This window comes from Pelodiscus sinensis, chromosome 4 (assembly GCF_049634645.1).
Source record: "Pelodiscus sinensis isolate JC-2024 chromosome 4, ASM4963464v1, whole genome shotgun sequence".
NCBI classification, from domain to species: Eukaryota; Metazoa; Chordata; order Testudines; family Trionychidae; genus Pelodiscus; species Pelodiscus sinensis.
In genome coordinates this window covers 114,416,300-114,437,608 of record NC_134714.1, presented here as the reverse complement: position 1 = coordinate 114,437,608, position 21,309 = coordinate 114,416,300, and the positions used below count along the sequence as shown (strand labels likewise).

Sequence of the window (21,309 nt, the reverse complement as noted above, 5' to 3'; positions counted from 1 at the left end):
GAGCTACTGCTGATATGGACTTTGGGCATTTTCTTTGCTCTTAATCTTCATCATATACTGGTATGAGTAAGAGAGAAAACAGAAGCAAGATATCCCAGCATGTAACCGAGAGGGCATTCAGGTTTGATACCTTACCATAAAACTTGGACTTGGCTAGAATGCTGCCAGTAATGCAGAACCCATCCTTCCTATTACTGACGTGAAAGGCTGACACTGGTGGGTGATGAGATACCTGCAAAGAAAAAGGGTAGTTCGGTGAAACTCTGAGCTTCCTCCATCATTAGCTTTGCCACTGGACACAACATCCACCATCATTAACTGAGTGCTCTGCATTCTTCTCAGTATGAAAGGTGTATATCCGGCCTCTAGTGGTGTATCCAGGCTCAAGTCATGTAATAGTTGCTAGGGAGTGTTTGCAGATGCAGGTTTTAAACCTGATGTATAGAACAAGCACATTCTTGGGACTCTGATCTGCCCTAGGGAAGAATTAGCATTCCTTTTCGGCCTGAGGTGAGGAACGTGAGGTTCCTACTCTATCATTCCCCTCCCACCACACCTAGCAAGTCTAAAGTAGCAATGAGCGACCCTCCATTTCAATGGGCCACAAAGGTGTCATAAGCAAGATGGTCTCCTGGGATAGGGTAGTTTTGCTAACTGCTTGCATACTTAGAATTTGTGGGATGTGCCAACTGAACAATAGCAGCGCTTTGACTGGTTGCAGAGGGAGCGCACGGCTCTTCCAGTCAATGTTGTGTGCAACCAGCACGCACCTCCACTTCATGTACCTTGGCTTTACGTATGTGTTACTTGAATAATACAGGTACAAGAAACAGACAGAAACCAGCAGAAGCTGGCAACCCTGTGCATGAGCAACGGTAAACAAAATGTCTTGTGGGCTGCACATAGAACCCGCACTCAGAACACAGAATGATGTGGCCCCCTGGTCATCTAAAGCAATGACAACCAAATTGTGGTTATAGAGCTACAAACAGTTCTTTAGGGATCTAAAAGAAGTTTTAGGTAGTTCATGTGTCTGAATGAAATGCTTCATGCACTATCTAGGGATATGTCTACACTACCCCGCTAGTTCGAACTAGCGGGGTAATGTAGGCATACCGCACTTGCAAATGAAGCCCGGGATTTGAATTTCCCGGGCTTCATTTGCATAAGCCGGGTGCCGCCATTTTTAAATCCCGGCTCGTTCGAACCCCGTGCCGTGCGGCTACACGGGGCACGAACTAGGTAGTTTGAACTAGGCTTCCTAGTTCGAACTACCGTTACTCCTCATTCCACGAGGAGTAACGGTAGTTCGAACTAGGGAGCCTAGTTCGAACTACCTGGTTCGTGCCGCGTGTAGCCGCGCGGCACGGGGTTCGAACCAGCCGGGATTTAAAAATGGCGGCGCCCGGCTTATGCAAATGAAGCCCGGGAAATTCAAATCCCGGGCTTCATTTGCAAGTGCGGTATGCCTACATTACCCTCCTAGTTCGAACTAGGAGGGTAGTGTAGACATACCCTAGATGATTAGTGGAGCAGCAATCCAGGTAATCCCAGGGATGACAATGTAAGCAGGATCTGAAGGAATGATTTTGCTACAGCTATCTGGAAGCAGGGGAGAGGGGAGAAGAGAGCCTAGGTGTGTCTATGCAAATACAGTTTGTTCCTGCTTAGCTTAGATCTGTGAAATATTCAGCTGATGGAGCAGTGATTTTCTCATTGTAGTCAACTTTGCTGGTGTTGGGTCACAAACTGTGTTTATACTAATGGCAATGTCTGTAATTATTGCGGGAATACAGAAAAAAAAACCAGATTGTGTTTAACCTATTTCAAAGGAGGGAGACGCTGTCAGTTTAAAGAAACTCAGAAAGATAAGGGCTTCACTCCCAGAGTTCTGTGAAGTTAAGAGGGGAGGGCAGGACTCTCCATCAGCAGGCCACATGCCCTCAAGGTGTTGGCTATAAGACTGGTTCACCTTGTTTCTCCCCAATTTCTGAAAATTAGAGCTAAAATAGGGTCCCTAGCAAGTCCCTTTTATTATTTTAAATTCAGCATCCATTTGTGGCTGGACTCTGTATAGGCCAAAAGCTGAAATCACTTGTGGCAGGGCTGGGTTTCTGCATACAGACATATTGACTATGAGTAGGCAGCCATCCAGTGGGATAGCTGGTGGGAGCTACAAGTGAGCAGGTCACTGGTGGGAGCAGTGAGAGTGGTGGTATTGGCCCCCGTGCACAATAAGGGGAGACTTCATGCAGATGCACCTGTGAACTCTGATTTGCACTGACCAGATACAGCTGTGAGCGGGCTGCTGAAGCAAGGGGATGGCCCACTCAGTGAGTTGAGGTGTTGGACTCAAGAACTTGAAGCAAAGGATTGTGTCCAGTGGACTCTGGGAAGGGGGCCTTGCTGATGGGGTTTTCTTTGTTTATGGGTACTGCATGTGTTGTTTTCTTAGGTTAATGCAAGGTCACTTTTATTATTAAACAAACTATTTCTACTTCAGACTCTGCTGACAAGAAGGGAAGAAATGCCCCTGAAAGCGCCCGGTGGGCAGACTGAAATTTTCCCAGGTTTGGTTATCTTATTGAAAGAACCTCCTAGATTTTGAACCCGGCCCTTCCTGCTGTCAACTGTTACTGGCAGAAGGGTCACCACTACAAATGAGAGATGGGGTAAAATATTCCCTCCTCTCTTATTTTGCGTCTCTACTTTTTGTAGGAGAAATCATTTTGGGCCAGATTTTTAATGGGTGCAGTGCAAGGTATTTGCCAGAGAGCTCAGGACCCAGTAACTCCCATTGCAACACTCATCGATGGATTTTCAAAACACTTAGCATCCAAGGAGTGCTTTTGAAAATCTGGACCTGTGTGTCTACTAGTTTCTCCCAGTTTGTGCAAGTCTTTTTCATATCAACAGCAAAGAAGAAATATTTTAGAATAGGCAAGTATGATCATCAGACCACAAAATCTGGCAGGGGAACTCAGGGACAGATGTAGTACATGCCATTCCTTTAAATTGTAGATTTTAAAACCGATGCCCCCCTTCTCCAAAATGCCTAACAATAATGCTGTTTGCAGTTCTGTCACCATGTTGGTCCCAGGATATGAGAGAAGTAAGGCACAGAAGGTAATATTTATTGGACCAACTAATGTTGGTAGAAGGGACAAGCTTTTGAGCATCACAGAGCTTTTCCACAGTGTGGAGACGGGAACCAAAGCATCAAGCTAAATGCGAGACAGATTGTTAAGTGTAAAGGGTTTGCCCTTGTTGCAGGAGACTACTGAAAATGATGGGGGCAATTAGAAATCATGCAGCTATTGTCTGCAGCGCAATTCAGAATGTTGATTTTTTTCCCCCTATGTATTCATGGCACTGTCTAACTAAGTTCAGTAAAAAGCATGTAGTAGCAGAAAGGTTAGAAATTTGAATTTTGATTTAGTTCCTGCTTATGTGAAAAAGAAACTTAAAGCAAGTTAGGGGAGTCAGATGCCCAGTTCAACTGGGGATTCAAAACACTTTGGCAGTTAAAAGAAAAAAAAAATCAGCCTAGCAGCTTATGTCCTGAAGGACTAAATTACTCACTATCTTTCATCCACAAAGAGTAAAGGGCCAGTTCCCCCTATGATCTGCTGATGTCAGTGGGGTTGGATTGGTGTAAATCAAGACAGAATTTGATCCAATGTGTTTCATGCCCTGCATAAATACCAACTTGAAAAATATTCTGTAAGTTATAAGAGAGTGATGTGGCAGACTGGAAAAGAGGCTTTATTAAACAGCCCGAACGGCCAGCATTACATATTGAGCATTTGCTGTTTGAATAGCAGCAGACTGGCCTTGGTTTACGTTCCAAAGCTGCAAGTGCCATGAACCAGATCCCTCCTAGAACCTGTTCTTTTTCCAGTTTCACCCATGATATTGAGAAGTAGCATGGAAGGATTTAGCTATGAGACGCTCTTTAAAAGTGTGTACTGAAGCAAATGGCAAGCTAAAAGAAAAATCTGTGGGGGGGGGAGGGGGAGAAAGACTAGTTTATGGCCATAATCCTGTGCAAAATTGCTGTATCAGAGAAAGAGCAAGAAACAGTTAATAGTTCTAGTGCTTACAAAAGTCTGGATCACAAACAAAATCATTTACCTGTTCCGCGATGTAAAATGTGTGACTGTTTGTCTGTGGGTGAAACCAACAGCAGCGAAAGGTCTCGCCCAAAATGGGGTTATATGGCTTTTTGATTCCCTGTACAATAAAAACAAAAAAGACATTTTGTTTTTTAAAACAACAACATAAACAGTGCTCGCAAACAGAGCTCTCACACACACAGCAATGGGAATGCTACCGTATGGAATGCATGTCTGAGAGTAGTATTCTTCTTGATATGGACATGGCCCCAGAGGCCAAAAATTACTACCATGAAAACTGATTATCCAATCTTACAAAAGGAGGGAAACACAAAAATAGAGCCATCAGGTGACTTTCCCAAGATTCTACTGAAAATCAAAAGACAGAGTCCGGGATAGAACCCCAGAGTATCTGATTTTTACCCTCTACTCAAACCCCACTACCCCTTGACACGTCAGCCTGTCTGACACGAATATTGGAATTGACTGATGAAAAGAGTTGCATTGTTACTACGATACACAACAGGTACATTTTGATACAGAATCTTCAGAATATGTTGTTTTTAGAATCTGAGAGGAGAAAAACTCTTGATATTGCACCAGAACACGTGTTGACCCCATTTAACAATGAAATACAGCGTTCTCTGTGGCACACAACCAGCCCTAGCTTCCTTTGACCTGTGTAAGAGATGGGAGCCTATTTCTGATAACATGCTGCTGCTAACTTCCTGCCTCTCCCAGGTCCCATGTAAATTTGGTTTTAAATTAGTAAAACTGTAAGAACAAAAGAAGAAAATGAATTATCAAGAGAAAGATAAGAAAATAAATGCAGACTATACAAACAGCAGGTATTGAATATTGTAGCTACAAGGTTTACAAAACATCTTACCTTTGGCTTCTTATAGAAGCCTGACAAATACCATCTCAAAACTTGCTTGATTCGACTATATGGATCATCTTCGAGTGCAGCTCTGTGGGAGAAGGGACACAGGAGGTTTATTCAAAACACTTTTTGTACCATTTATGTATCTGACTCAGCACTAAGTGAATCCAGGCCAATGCCATTGATTTTCCAGCATTGCACCAGCATAAAACTGAAATAATGCAGTGATGAATCGGGCCTGTGTGTCTTGGCTAACAAATACAGCACCCAGTGGATATTGGTTTCTTAGCAGTGTACTCAAGTCTTGGAAGTGACTGGCAGGTACATGCCCTACTAAAAATCCCAATGCAATTATCTGAGTTTATTATCTGGCTTTAGGGTTACTACTTGCTCTGAAATTGTGTAATAGTTTGTAACTTGTCCAGTCCTATCATGCAAAATCAGCCAACACCTCTAACTTCTTTAGCTCCTCCCGGAGCCCTTTAAATCTTCTCACCTTTAGATGGAGCAGTAAATGAACATGCGATGAAACTTTCCTCCATGAATTTCTATCTAGGGATGTTAATAGTGTGTAATTGAATAGCTGTGTAACGGTATCAAATCTTAGCAGTTACACGACTATTCGATAGTCCCGGGGGGGACTAGCAACTAGTGTACTCAGCCCTACTCCTAGGGAGCCAACTGCCGCTCCGGGCTGCTGCCTCTCCCCAGCACCATGTCCTGCCTGCTCCCCCCACTGTCTCTGTAGGAGGCAACAAGGTGGGAGCAGGCGGGTCCGGGGAGCCGGCTCTCCATGAGTATCGGCTCCTGCCTGCCCCCTCATTCTCTATGCTGTTGCCTCTCTATTAGGGGCAACAGTGGCGGGGAGACAGGCAGATCCAGTGCACGTGGGGAGAAAACCGGCTCCCCATGGGCACCGGCTCCCACCTCCCCCACAAAACTGGTCTACTGAGATAGCTGACTCTCGCCAAACACATTTAGAATAAATATCCAGACTTCAAAATGCTTTTCTGAATAGAACATTCAAGCTTCCGGAGAGTCACCCAGTGAGCAGTAATAGCCAGGGTAAACAGTGTCACCTAGCAAGCTGAATCTTACAAATTGTGTAACTTGACAAATACGTTTGAAAATGCCTGGAATTTTAAGAAAAGCTGAAGGTAACAGAATAATAATAAAACACAAACTACCCATGTGAGGTTATGCACAAATATTACATAATTTCAGTTTGTTCGAATATACCAAGCATACCCATTCAAGAGGGGAAATATTTAGCATTTTCCACTCTGCCCTCCAAAAAACTGCTCAGGTCAATGAAGATGAGCTTTCATTTATGTTTTAAGTGCCACTAATTATATCTGTTTCAGGCAGTGGCAGGTTTGCTTAAACGTATTCTCCTGTATGCTTTGTCTTACAAATCTCTTTCCACAAGTACATCAGAAGGTGGTGTAGTGCTGTTATCACAGGCTTATAATAAACAGCATCTCTGTCTATTCTAGCCTGTACTTGAGGGAAGGGTGCAGCAGGAGCTTTGTCTAGAGTTTCCCATTTTCCTCACTTACCTCACATCTCTGATTTCCACTGGGAACAGTCTGTTTTTAAAAGGTCACCAGAGTGGATTCCTGACCCACTTTACAGCCTCACAGGTCAAACTAGGAACACATGCCTTTTTGGGGCAACTTCTCAAGCGTACAAATGGCCCTGCCAGAACCAAACTAATGCTCTCACACACGTGCACACAGCTGGGCAACAGACTCCTGCTAAGTCTGCCGTAAGTGCTGCTTACTGGGAAAGTAGGTCAGCATGGTAGTAATAATCAGAGAGTTTGTTGAGGAAAGAGCGTGGCTCCAGGATGAAGGTGGGCAGCACCACTCGCGACAAGTCCATGCCAGGCCGCAGCTGCTTCAGCAGAATCCACATCAAGCTCTTGTTTTCTTCAGAGACCGTTTCTGTTTGAGAGCATTCACCCGTCTACATGAAAGGAAAAAACGTACGTCAGCACAGTAGGTGATGATTAAAGCAAAGTGCATCTGCCTGGTTCACCCCAGAGGATTGAGAACGGTAAAATCTTCTACATCAGCAGTTCAAAACTGCCTTTGGTCAACAGGGAGTGAAAGTCATTAGAATATGGCAGATGCGTGGTGGGTTATGTAGAATGAGTGGCAGACTCACTTAGTCTGGGCACAAAAAATATGACTGCAAACGCCATCATCTTGCTGACAATCTTAGTAGAGACCAGTCACTGAACAGACAATGGAGAGCGGAAGCAGCCCTTCAGACACATCCTTGCCAGAGGATGTTGCAAAGACTAGGACTTTAAGAGGGTTCAAAAAAGAACTAGAAACATTCATGGAGGTTGGATCCATCAATGGCTATTAGCCAGGATGGGTAGGAATGGTGTCCCTAGTCTCTGTCAGAAGCTGTGAAGGGGCAACAGGAGATGGATCAATAGATAGTTCCGACAGTGGCCAATGAACAGAAGGCAGGATACTGGGCTAGACAGGCCTTTGGTCTGACCCAGTACGACTGTTCTTATGTTCAGGGTTAAACATCCTAGTAAGCCAAAGTCATGTGTGACACCACAGCTTGTACTGCTGAGGCAGTCATGTGGAATGAAAAAAGAACTGTCACCTGCAGGATTCTCAATCCAGCACCTTTCACCAGCAGATAATGTGCTGCTTTAGGTTACTCTTAGGCACTTCCCTTGAATTCAAAGGAGCCACATGGGGTACCACTGAACAGAATGCATGGCTCCCCAAGCAGCAGGATTAAAAGTTTCACTGTGAAGTGTAACACTGATATTAGTTATCAGAGCTGGTATCAAAAGGCATTAGAGCTAAATGGAAAAAAAACAAAAACCCAACACTACATGCATGTGTTCCTTATCTCACGAGGACTTCTGCTTCTTTTAGTGCCCCAGGCAAAAGAGTGGGATAGAACCGTTTCTGAAAGTGCAATTTAGTTCTGAGTAACAATGTGTTTTTATACCCTGAAATGGCCAGATTCTCAGGTGGTGTTAGTAGCGCTAAAATATACCTGCCAAGAATCTGCTCCCATTCTTTTTGGATACCAGTCAGCCACTTATGCTGGCGTTTGCTTCTGGGTTGCTCCCTATTGCTATGCATTACCAAACTCTCCGTACTGAATGCTGCTATAGTCTATCGATCCCTCCTTCCTACATTCTATAGGCAGTAATTTACCCATCAGATCAAGCATCTGTTCTTTCCCAAAACCTGTCCCCCCAAATTAGAGCTCAATACAGGGAAGCAGATGACATGTCTTGAGATGAGCTGATGAATGCCAAGAAAACAGAGAATTTTAGAATGCACACAACAGACCTGAGTGCAGCATCTCATACTAGCTATCTTTGTAACTTGTTATTTTAGTAAGTCACTTCATTTTCTGCATTAGAGCAAGGATTGGAAAAAGGGTAAGTAGTATTTTGGAAAACATGGGAATGATGAGGAACAGCAAAGCCCTTTTTAGTCCATCGAGTTTTGTGAGGTTACCATCCTTCCAATGACAGTGTCACACAACTTAAGAAACAGAAATCACTTGAGAACTTAGAGTAGTGCTAGCTGAAACATCATAATTCTGGGTCTGTCCGCTGGTTTTTTTTTAAATGTACCCAGATTTTCAGGTGTACACATCTTGGAAATACACATTAATTCCTGACTGGACTTGAGATGCAAGGACTTACACTGAGAATGAATCATTGGGGGGGAGGGGGGCGATGAGTGGGAGGGGACGAAGCTTTCATACTTCTGATCGCAAAGTTTTTCAAACAAAGTTGTTTTTCCCCTGTCAGTCCATCTTATGAAGATGTGTAATTTTTTATATTATGGGATAACTTTTGCAAGAATGGATTTATTCCTGCAATTGTTTTTAATACTGCAGATTTCTAGCACAAATATAGAAGCTTAAAGCTGAAAATTACATAGAAGTGCATGTACATACCCCTCAACTAAGCGTCCATAACTTTACTGAAGTTTTTTTTTTTAAATTCTATATATTTGGGCTATAATAGCAAATGTTTATACATCTTCTGTAGAATAGAAAACATACCTATGTTTTAGGATGATTGTGTTGTAAATTGGCTACTGCAGCTCAATCTCTCAGGCTCAGGCTCTCAGACCCATCCTCTACCAGTGTTAATAATGAAGTGCACTATTGAAGGGAGGGGTGTGATTTACTCATCAGTGATATCATCTGGTGGAGATATTACACCCACATCCTTCTCACCTGTCTCAGATGCAAGTCCAGATGAGAAAAAAGAAATCACGAACTCTCTCAAACAGAAATATATATGAAAAGCCAGCACCAAAGCAAAGCAGCAAGTGAACTATTTGAGGGCCCCCTGGGTGTCAAATTTGCCTGCACAGTCAATCTGCTGCCAGTATTTATCTCACTTTAGGCTTCATTCAGCATGAAAGATGTCACTCCATAGAACCAAATTTTGTTCCATTTCACAGAGCTTGTGCTATCTATAGCTTTGAAAGACTCATTTAAAATGAAAAAGGGTGCCACACACTTTGGAGAGGCGCACTCTCCAATGTAGTCCATCAAAAGATCTGCAGCAGCAATCAGTCAGTCAGGTCTAAAATCCATTTCTTCAAGAAGTGCCAAATGATCTACCCTGCTGACACCTTCAGCACAGTCTATCATGTGACAAGTATTTAGATCACTTCTAAAACATATTTCCATGGACAGAGCTAATTTCACTTTGACCCTGCTGCATATTCCTAGTCTGAGTCATAATACTATGTGTTGTAACTGCTTGCTGTACATTAGGATTTGAAGTGAGCGGAAGTAGTGACCAAGCAGAATAACCATTTATTCACAGTCATGCCTCCTTAGCTATAAAGATGGATGGGATGTCTCAAGCCATGAGACAGAGGCTACTAATGTAGCTGCACTGATGCAACTTACTAATATAGACAGGCAATCCCACTACTTGCACCAGTGTAGATATATATATATTGCAAAGATAAACAGAGTTAAACTGTACTCGGGCAAGTCACAGCTTATAGTATTTACCCCATCTCTGCAAAAGGTTTGTATTGTTGAAGCTACAGTGCTGTCTGAAGTCAAACTAAATCCCCAGGGCAGACATCTCTAGTAACGATGTTAAGGAGTGGGTAATATCGACAAATTGTGTACTTGATATAAATTGTATCAAGTACACAATTAGTTGGTGAGGGGCCTGGCTGTGGCTCTGCAGTTTAAATGCAGTAGGAGTCGGGCACACAGGCAGCCTGGCTCCTGCCACATTTAAACTGCAGAGCCACAGCAGAGGTAGGTCCCAGACCTGGCATGAGCCAGGTCTGCTGAGTCCCAGCTCACACCAGGTCCCTGACTGCTGCACCTCTGCCTCCCCTGTCCCGCACCGCAGAGACAGTGCTTGGGGGAAACCAGGTTTTAAGCCAGCTTCCCACAGCACCAACTCCTCCTCCCCCTTTGCTGCCTCTGATATAGAGGCAGTGGGGGAGCAAGTAGTCGACTCGACTACTCTTTTACATCCTTAATCGCTAGCACAAAATGCTTCTCCGTGATGCATCAACCAGAATGTAATTCCCTTGTTTAAACAGTGGGCCACATTTCCATCTCTGTGTCACTGCAGAAGAATAACCCCTCTGGCTGCCAGTCTCCTCTAGCCAATTCTTGTCCAGTGCTGTCAGCTCCACAAGCTGCTCTCACATTATCTTCATCAAAGAAGTCACAATGACATAAATCCAACAAAAGTCCTCGTGTCAGACATGAATGCATCCTAATGTTAAATGGTGTGAAAAATGGATTCCTAAATGGTTGTTTCATGTAGCAGACCAAGTGGCTCAGATGGTCATTAGAACATACAAAAAGTCCATTTTGTACAATGTGAATAAGAAAGCGCCATATTTTGCATCAGGCAGTAGACTGAAACATCCTAATTGGTCAGAATACAGGTTTGGAATGATAATTCCCCTCCTGCAGCATGATGGGCTGTGGAAATGCTACATAGCTCCGCAATGCAATGCCCCGTTGAAGTGCTCACTGATCCTGGAAACATGTCAAAGAGCAACAGAGGAGCTGCTGTTCCTAAACACACAATTACTAAATAAGGACAATTCAACAAAATTTGTCAGAACTCTCCACAGAGCATTACCTGGGAAACATCTGAACTCACTGAGCAGGTTTAGAATTTGCCTTGCATTCCAGAGGCTGAATACAATGGAGAGATGAACACTAGGAAGCCAGAGACATTTCAGTGGAATAGATAAGAGTTCAGAATGATATTTTACCTCGCCAAATTCCTCATAGATCTGCTCCATATAGGTCGTCCCTTTCCTTTCCTGGGAGCTATCCCCATGGATTTCAGACTGGTCACTCTCGCTTTCATTCGTCTTCCGGCTGTTCTCGTGAGTTTCGTTCTCAGACTCCTCTATGTTGTCTCTCTCAGACTTGTCCGAAAAAGCATCATTTTCCATGTGGTGATTTTCCAAAGCTGATTCATTAAGACTGAAACACAAGGTCAGTTACATTGCCTCAGTTTGATTTATGAAGCCAGATTACAAAGAAGCATTTTAGCCAGTATGAAAAAAGCCCTCAGGACCCAAAATCAGAGACTTTTAACCTATGTTCCCTGTAATTGTTTCCATCCATGTACAGAATAAATTTTGTTATGTGCACTGAGGCATGTGTGGATGTGCACCACCAATAAGAACACATGCTGCCAGCTGTAGGTGCTCTGCTAATCACCTGAGCAGCACCTGAATCGCTCCTGGGTGGCCGCCCAAGTGCACAGCTTAGAGGGAACACTCCTTGTAACCAGAAGAGTGAAGGACAACAGCTTGTTCAGTGGTTGGGTCTATACCATTGTGGCGGTAAAAACATTTAGGTCACAATTCTCCTCTCCAGTCCTCCACTGCATATCTGCGTTTGCCCCCACATGAAACACCTATTGGCATCAGTCAAAACTTAAAATACAGAACGAATGCGGAATATGCAGCTGAGACTGGCTCTTCAGGCAGAGCTCTGCAGTGCATCTCAGAGAAGAGAGATTTTTACCTGCATAAGAACCAGCCAGTAGCACACAATATTTGTCAGAGGAAAAGGATGGCATAGAGCAATACATTCTTCTCATCATTACCACCAATGCCTTCGCCACTACTCTGTTTCAGTGGAGGAAGATAGTAATCCAAAACAATAAAGGTTAAGGGAACACTGATGGCAAACTTAATACTGATAAAGGTGAATAGTTTCTCCCTTCCATGATGTACAATTAACCTACAGAGCTCACTGACACAAAGTAATGTGGAGGCCAAGAACAGCCTTCAAAGCAAGGATTGGACATTTATGTGGCTCAGAAGAATACCCAAGAGTTTTAATAATGAACAAATCCCAAGAGTTGAAAGGGACACAAGCCATTATACTTCAGGGAACAGTCCAACCCCCAAATAAAGAGGGGTAGGAGGAAGGTTTTTGGGACAGGTTACCATATGAATTGTCAACTGCAGTGTTTCTTGCTCCTTCCTTTGAAAAAACGAATGCTGGTCAATGTCGGAAAGGATACTAGACTAGATGAGCCACTGGTCTGACCTGCAATGGCAGTTCCTATGTTTCAAAGTGTCTCGTGCTCAGTTATTTTTGATATAAATACTTAGTTTCTCATAAATGAAAAACAATGCGATTTTACGTTTAATGTAAAACCTAGTAAGAGAACAAATGCAGAATAAAGAATGCAAGTAAGGAAGGGGCCCACCACTCAGCAATCTTACCACACCTCAGTTTTATTTTCTGTTTATGAGCCCAATCCACTTCCTAGATGGATCACAGGATGGCAAGTCATATGTAGCAATGCAGATTTAGCTATGTTCCTTTCAGCTAAGTGTGATAGTTTAGGGCTCTGTGCAATTTAGAACACCAATACGACCCCTTCCCCAAGCGTACTGTTTTATTGGGATGTTTCTGTGACCAAATGCATCCTTGCATCCACATCCGACACAGTCACTCCTGTAATGCTCTTTCTACTCAATATGCCTTGTGAGGTATAAGTGGAAACCAGTAAGTCACTGGTCAATAATATCATGTATCTAGCAACATAGTAAAATGTATCGAATCCTTCCTGTATAATGTTCAAGAGACACAGTCAAACTCACGTAGCTAAAGGGACCTGTTCAATCTCAAGCCCCAATTAGGCACAAGTGATCAAACAGATTTCAAAACAAAAGGATGTTGGTGGTTACTTCAATTTGCATATAAACTATGAACTGTCTTCAGACAGCAAAGAAAAGAAAAACTGACATCTCGGCATACACAGGTGAAATAAAACAGCCTGAAGCATCTTTCCTCAACAGACATCTCCTTGCTCTCAACTGAAAAGAAAACTTGGGGGACTGAAGTATACAAATGAGGGCTAAACACCCCACATTACCTCGTGGCTCCCTCTCTGCAGTTATGACAAAAGAAACAGCTGCTAGACTTTGAGAGAGAGGTCCTGTCCTGAAAAGTTTGGTCGGCAATACAGTGGGAAGGATGTGGTAGGGACTGTGCTTTGAATCAAGCATAGTTTGTTAAGTTAGGCACTAGGAGGCATTTTATATTTATTTTTTCTTGTAACTGTTCGAACTTTTATGTATCATTACTTGTATATACCTAAAACCTCTCTTTGTAGTTTAACACATTTGTTTTATTCTTTAATTGAAAACACCAGGTTAGGTTAACTTGTCTGCATAACTCTGTTTAAGGTAACAAGCTGCTGTGTATTGTTCCCTTAAAGGGACACTGGACCTAGTACAGCTGGACTGTGCTGGAGAAGAGCTAGTTAGCACACATGGGGGGGGGGGGGGAAATCTGGGACTGGGAGAATGTTGGGTCACTTTAGATTAGCCAAAGTTAGTAAAAAAGTGTAAACTGGGGCTGGCAGGCTGCAGTTACATCTGGCCAGACACTCAGGGTATGTCTAAACTACATGCCTCCATCGACGGAGCCATGTAGATTTGTTGTTTTGGCAAAGGCAAATGAAGCCGCAATTTAAATGATCGCAGCTTCATTTAAATTTACATGGCTGCCGCGCTGAGCCGACAAACAGCTGATCAGCTGTTTGTCCGCTCAGCGCGCTAGTCTGGACGCTCCCCTGCCGACATCAAAGCCCTTTGTCGGCAGCCCCGTTATTCCTCGTGGGATGAGGTTTACCGGGGCTGCCGACAAAGGGCTTTGATGTCGGCAGGGGAGCGTCCAGACTAGCGCGCTGAGCGGACAAACAGCTGATCAGCTGTTTGTCGGCTCAGCGCGGCAGCCATGTAAATTTAAATGAAGCCGCGATCATTTAAATCGCGGCTTCATTTGCCTTTGCCTATGTGTCTAATCTACATGCCTCTGATGACAGAGGCATGTAGTCTAGACACAGCCTCAGGGTGTGGCTTGCATGCCAGAAGACTGTTTGAGAGCAGTCCTAGGACAGAGCTATTGCTGTAAGGTACTGTACAGCACCAAGGCTACATGGGCAAAGGGGAGAGTCCCTCACCAGACTGGATTACACTCTGGAATGTGACAATCTCCTACTAAGCCTCCATGCAGTGTCTTGTTTTATATCCTTGGGAATTATCCCAGTGAGCAGTATCAATGACTGTCACTACATAGTACTGACGGTAGAGATGTTCTCTTGAACTACACAATTTTACTAGCACACACCAAGCTTTTTAGGTTTAGGATGATCAGAGGTTGCATTTTTAAAGGGACAGTCCATATTTAAGCTCTTCTATGAGTGCCCTTTTTCTTAAAAACAGGCAAATTGTCCAATATTTTCACTTGTGTCCCCCTCATCAGTCATGGCTCACCAGCCACCTGCCCACCAACGGTGAATGGGTGTGTGTGTCCTTGCCCACCCGTAGTCTAGATCATCCCTGATGGATGTCTATCCAACCTGCTCTTAAATATCTGCAGTGATGAAAATTCCACAACCTCCCTAGGGAATTTATCCCAGTGTTTAACCACCCTGACAGTTAGAAAGTTTCTCCCTCTTCCTTGTAACACCCTTTTAGATACTTGAAGACCACTATCATGTCCTCTCTCAGTCTTCTCTTTTTCAAACTAAACAAGTCCAATTCTTTCACTCTTCCCTCATAGGTCATGTTTTCAAATTTGTCAGTCTTCTGCATATGGTTGTTATGCTCCCTTCCCTTGTGAAAATCTTCTCCTTGGGATGCACGTGCTTGAGAGAAAGGTTCACAATACGGGCCAGTCTCAATGTTTGAAAAAAATAGCACATGCTTTAATAGCATTTGTAAAAAGACCAACTTCTGTTAATTACAATCTTCCCTTACATTCAGAGAGGATTTAAACTTCCTGTTGTGTAAGTCTTATTCCTTTTGTACTCCTGGTCTTTCATCATCATCTTTAAAATTCTGCAGAGACGTTTTTCTGATATTTCAGAATTATTCCAGACCAGTGCAACAGGCAGGAGTTAACTCATCTGAAATTCTCCAAATATTAACACTGTGCAGTAATTACCAAACTAGCCCTCTAGAGACCTCAGTAGACTAAGAGCTACAGAGCAGCTCTGGAGAGCACAAAGGAAGAGACAATCTATTCACTTTGAAGAGCAAACTTGATGGATGTAGAGAATGGAATGGAGCCAGGCCATTTCAAACAGGATCATTTAAAACAATCTGTAAATACATGCATTATAAACAAAAGCCAAATTATGGGCCTTGATTCAAATTCCTTTGAAATCAATGGAAAAAAGACTATCATTGGTTTTAACAGACTTTGGGTCAAATCCCAAAATGCAGAGCTGTAATAACAGCATTTAAAGCCAGCAGGAGACCTTCATTTACTCAAACAAGAGTAAACCCTTTGTTTCAGGGCTGCATTACTGCCAGCCGTCCACGTGTACTGTATCAGTATGTGCACCAGAGAAATATACGGTTGTTCAGGATTTCTACTTGGCCAGCACTTGGGAACCCCAAACAAGGATCAAAGCACTATTGTACATACATATAAAGTTGTGTCTAAACTACATCCCTTTTCGCGAAAAAGGGATGTAAATTAGACACTTCGAAATTGCAAACGAAGCCAGGATTTAAATTTCCCACGCTTCATTTCCATAATGGCAGCCATGGTTTTTTTTCAAAAAGGGGCTTTTTGAAAGAAAAACGGCTGTTTAGATGGGGATTGTTCAAAAAATAAAACCTTTTTTCGAAAGATCTTGTACTCCTCATTATGCGAATGAAGCACAGGAAATTTAAATCCCGGCTTCATTTGCAATTTCGAAGTGTCTCATTTACATCCCTTTTTCGAGAAAAGGGATGTGGTTTAGACACAGCCTTATAGAAAACAGTGCCCATCTCAGAGAATGTGCAAACAACATATCACATAGGAAGGACCCACAAGTAGACAAGGCACACAAATGGGGTGGAAGAAGCAACAATAAAATAGACCAGCTTAAGCATAAAAACAAAAGCTCTAGTCCCCTTAACACTTGTGCCTAACATCAAGATGACTAGCGGCAAAAACCCTGCCTGACTTTCCCATTTATTTCTAGGGCAGTTGAGAGGCTGCGACCCTGCAAAGTGCTTTGAAAGTTCACCCTCTTTCCAGTTATTAAACATGGCTATTGTTGTCGCCTCTATTTCTTTCCCACCAAGACAGGAACAAAACCAGTCAGTGGAAAAATTCAGCTCTGGCTCACAAGAGGATTTTCCCTGCAGACGGAAGGATGCTCCCAAATATACAACATCTGTCTCCATTTTATTTTTGAGCAGAGCATTTGATTAATTTGAAGATACAGTTAAATGTAATGAACTGGACCCCTAATAATAGCATGCCAACGTAATTGGGCAGGATTCCCTAAAGGGAAGGCATTTAATTAGAACGAATGCGTTCTTATGAGTAGAAAACCAAGAATCATCTCAACACTGGAGGTAGTTGGTTTTGCAATGACTCTTCTGTCCTCCTCCCCCCCATCTGCACATCTGCTAATGCTGCTTTGGGGGATTTGTACGCGACTTATGAAGCTGCCAAATTCTCCAAGGCTAAAAAACTTGAGAACACCTGAATTCTGTGGTAGAGCCACACACCACACCAGGAGTGGGAAAAGTCTACACTGCTGGCCAGACTCTGACAAGTGTTTTGCCCCACCCATGCTGACCAGTGTCTCCCTGGGGCTGAGCTCTTTTTGAAATTCTAGCCCCATGGGGAACCGTTGAGATCTATAATGCAGGAGGCCCAAGTAGGGCCCTTAAGATTCAATGAATGAACAAAGAATAAAATAGCTGTTGTAGACACAGAATGTATGTTTGAGTTAGAAGCTTCAAGTGTTCTCTTCTTTCCCCTGGATTTTCTATTCAGTGCAGCTATGGGTCTGAATGCACGTTCCCCATGGCACCATTCTCCTTTCTGATCCACAGCCAAGGATTTATGACAGACTAATGGTGCACCTCAACAGAAGGGGTGGCATGTGGACCGTGAACTATCCAGGGTGGGGGCAGTCTCTTTACTCATCTGTACAGCACCTAACACAATGGGACCCCAAACCCTGGTTGAAGCACCTAAGCCTACTGTTATACACACAAACACACCTCAGACAATATGACAGTAAGTGCCAACGGTATTTTCCTTACAAGCACCCTAGTATCTGATTTTACAGTCTTACAGAGGACGGGCATATGTATGTATCTGAAGAAAGTCACAAACTCTACCACAACATATACCTCCAGTAGCCCACTGGAGAGCTACTGATACAGCACTCACTGGGTCAGTACCAACTAAAGCAGGGGCGGGCAAAGGGGCCAAGCGGGTGGATCCAGCCCACGGATGCCCTGCCGCTCCCCTCTCCCCCAGTCAATCAGGGCCTGGGGGTAGGGAGAGCAAGCAAAGTCTCTTGTTCCCTGCCCCCACCCTGCTAGGAGCACACGGCACTTAGAAAGGACTGGTCCACTCTTGCTCCTTGCCCCCACCTGCAAAGGGCGTGCAGCGCTTCGAGCGGACCGGACCACTTTAAACGCCACACGCTCCTTGCAGGTAGGGGCAGGAAGCAAGAGAATTCCTGTGTTCCCCCTCCCCCCAAGGTCCCGATTGACCTGGGTGCAAGAGAGGGGGAGCACGTGAAGTCTCCTCCGCCTGCCAGGGGCGCGGGTGCCTAGAGGGAACTGCCAGCTGTTCTGAACAGCTGGCTGTTCTCTCTAGGTGGGGGAGAAGGGAAGGAGGGCAGGAACAAAAACTTCATGTGCTCCTCCACGCCCAGGCCAATCAGTGTCTATGGACAGTGGAGCACAGAAGTGTCCTGGCCCCGCCCCTTCCATCCAAAACTCCATCCGTTCTGGGGCGGCCCGGGGTCACTTCAAAAATTAATGAAGTGGGCCCCCCCATCTACAATTATTGCCCACCCCTGAACTAAAGCTCTGTCTGCACTTCAAAGCTTAAAGTGCAGCTGTGGAAGCATTTTAATGCGGCAGCGTGGCCATGGCAGGCTTGCCTGGAGAGAGCTCTCCCAGCACTGTAGGTAAAATACCTCCAGGAGAGGCAGAGCTGGCTCTGTTCTGCTCCCCACAAGTGATGCAGGGCTCAGGAAAGCAGACGGGACTGGGCTGGGCACTCGGTTTCCTGCCTCAGTGGTGAAGCAGAATGACCTGGCTGGGAGATGGTGGCGAGTGGCGTAAGCTGCTGGGTTGCTCTGCTTCCCACAGCTCCCATCGCAAGAGTAAGTGTGGTGGGTCTGTCCCTTCTGCCTCCCCACACCAGGTCCTCCAGTAATACTACAGGTCATGTCTCTCAGTGGAGAGGCTTCAGGGAAGGGGTAAAATGAGTGGAGTAGAGGCAGAAAGAGGTGGGGTGGGCTTTGGGGCTGGGGATTGTCCCTGACCACAGGGTCCCCTAGGGACTGCACTGATGGGGTGGTGGGATAGCACTGGGAGTACAGCTCCCAGCACAGTAGCCTGGTTTACACTGGCACTTTATAAGGCTGTAGCTTGATGAGCTCTGGGAGGTGGTGTTTTTCCATACCCCTGAGCCAGAATGTTGCAGTGCTGTAAAGTGCCATACTTAGCCTATAAAAGGCTTCCAAAGCAGGCATTATTATTTGTATATGTGGTCTTAAAAAGCAAGGAGATCTGAGACAGCAACATCAAAAGGACAGACCCATAAAATAACACAATTAAATCTGCAAGCCCTAGTAACACAACCACTTTGCTGCTGCTCTGTCTTACCCCATGTTATACCTTGAAAGAACTAAAGAAAAAAAAAAGAGAGAGACACACTTAGAACAAAGGGCCATTGTTGATGGTACAAATTACAGCTAGATATCAAAGAAAGTTCCGCTCGGTACTGAAGAACAATGGCAAGTGTAAGAGCTGAAAATGCAACAGGCCTTCACCGTAAGAGAACTGTGCATACAAACATTGATGCTCTATGTTACCCAACATTTGGCAAGTTTGTGTCCTGCCTTGGGATTAGCAAATATTTCACATTCTGAAAAGGACATGGATTCTCCTATTGTTACAATAGTCTTAGATTCATATTGTGGTATTGTCAACAGGAACAATGGAGAACAGGGTTTCATTGTGCTAGTTGCTATATGTACAAGAGACAATCCCTTCCCCAAAAAGCTTACAGTCTTAATGGAAGAGTGACAAATGGTGGGAACAAGACACACACAAAGAGGAAGGCAAAATGACCTGCCCAACACAGCAACTAAGAGACAGAACCAGGCCGGCTTCACATCCAGCCTCCTATATGCTGGAGCAGATGTATTTTTAAAGCAATTGATCTAGCTGTAGGGAGCAGAGAAAACCCCCATGTGTATGCCAGCAGTCTTCAGTGAAGTGCTAGGAGAGGCTGCTGTAATATTAAGAGTGTGGCTAGGAAGATGGCTATAGTGAGGCTTTTTAATGTAAGGTTTATTATATGCTGCATTTGAGGAAGAGGCAGAAAACTACAAACCCAGTAAGTGGGTGGACACCACAGTTATGTAGCCATACAGCACACGTGCTTTCCTAATTATAGTGCTACTAACAGAGGTGTACTCTCAGTGCTAAAAGAACAGACTAGCAGCTATATCTACCAATTGGTGGCCAGACATGACAGAAGGTGTGCCCACAGAAATCTGACCCAACTAAGGCAACGTAGATCCTTTATTATGCACATTCACATGATGAACACTAACCAAGCCTTTCATAGTCTGTAGGTCGACGCTTTAGGACTGCACCCAAAAGAGCTATTCCCTCCCTCCTGGAAGACACCCAGATGGGTATAATATAAGAACCAAGACAGACAGAGACAGACTTTGAGATAGGTTCAACTATATCCCTCTCACCAAGACAACTGTGGCCATTGTGTAATCTGGAAATATAACAAAACAAGTCTTGCATATGAACCCTCCAACACCTCTACATGTACAATAGCCGAAAGCATCGTCTTACTGAAAGAGCTCCTGGTCAGAGACGGTGGCAGTGTGCAACAGGTTATACAGCCCAGCATGTGAAGAATCAGAAGAGCAGTTCAGGTCTCCGTCCTTCCCCTGTTTGGAGGCGCTGAGTCGGAAAAGACTGGAGCAACGCAGGGCAAGTTCTAGGGCATCCAACCAACAGCGGCCTGGAGAACAACAGGATTTGTCTGAGTGTAGGAGATCAGAGAGGACAGCAAAAATGTTCACCTAAGGTTTCTCAACAGCTTCTCATTTGGGAGTCAAGAATATTAATTCATTTTCACAAATGGAGACATCAGAGTACTTTAAATGTTTAAATAGCCCAGAGATTCCACAGTTTGCCTAACAAAAGCAGAATAAAGTATTCAGGTTTATATCATTTGACATTCAGAGTTCTCGTATCCAGGGAGGGGCACAGTCCACCTTTCTAGACCCTGGTCTATCCTATGGAGTTATTGCAAAACAACCCCCTCTTATTTCAAAATAATAAGCGGAGCTTCCACATTAACCAAGCCCATTATTTTGAAATAAAGGAGGTTATTTATTTCAAAATCTGTACTCCTGCTTTTCTCGGGGAATAGTTATTTCAGGAATTATTATTTCAAAATAATAATTTCTTAGTGTAGACATGCCCAAGGTGTTGAGGTACCATTCTGCTCAGAATTTCCAGAACCCTGTTCAATTCCTCATGTGATCGCTGAAAAGTTATTAGCGCCCAAAATCGTGATCAGGAATGGATACTGATATTGTCATTCACAATGAGATCCAAGATTCTGAATGTTAGCAAAACAACAAAGACAGATATGAAAGCACTCAGGGTCTGTTTATTTTCATTTTTCCATTATTGTTTCCCTTCTATCTCTTGGCCACTCTTCTACCACCTTTTTCTTTTCCTCATCCCTTTAAGTGTATAG

The 21,309-nt window shown here is 44.0% G+C and overlaps 1 protein-coding gene across 1 annotated transcript in view; it reads right to left on the bottom strand.

Moving 5' to 3' along the window:
• The window catches only part of OSBPL5 (oxysterol binding protein like 5), a 251,378-nt gene that overhangs the window by 24,421 nt on the left and 205,648 nt on the right, over window positions 1-21,309 (bottom strand). The window contains exons 8-13 of the mRNA XM_075928129.1: window positions 20,391-20,562; window positions 11,274-11,490; window positions 6,782-6,966; window positions 5,005-5,086; window positions 4,135-4,233; window positions 136-232 (exon numbers count right to left, since the gene is read on the bottom strand). Of these exons, the coding sequence (XP_075784244.1) occupies window positions 136-232; window positions 4,135-4,233; window positions 5,005-5,086; window positions 6,782-6,966; window positions 11,274-11,490; window positions 20,391-20,562 (852 nt within the window). The remainder of the gene's footprint in view (window positions 1-135; window positions 233-4,134; window positions 4,234-5,004; window positions 5,087-6,781; window positions 6,967-11,273; window positions 11,491-20,390; window positions 20,563-21,309) is intronic.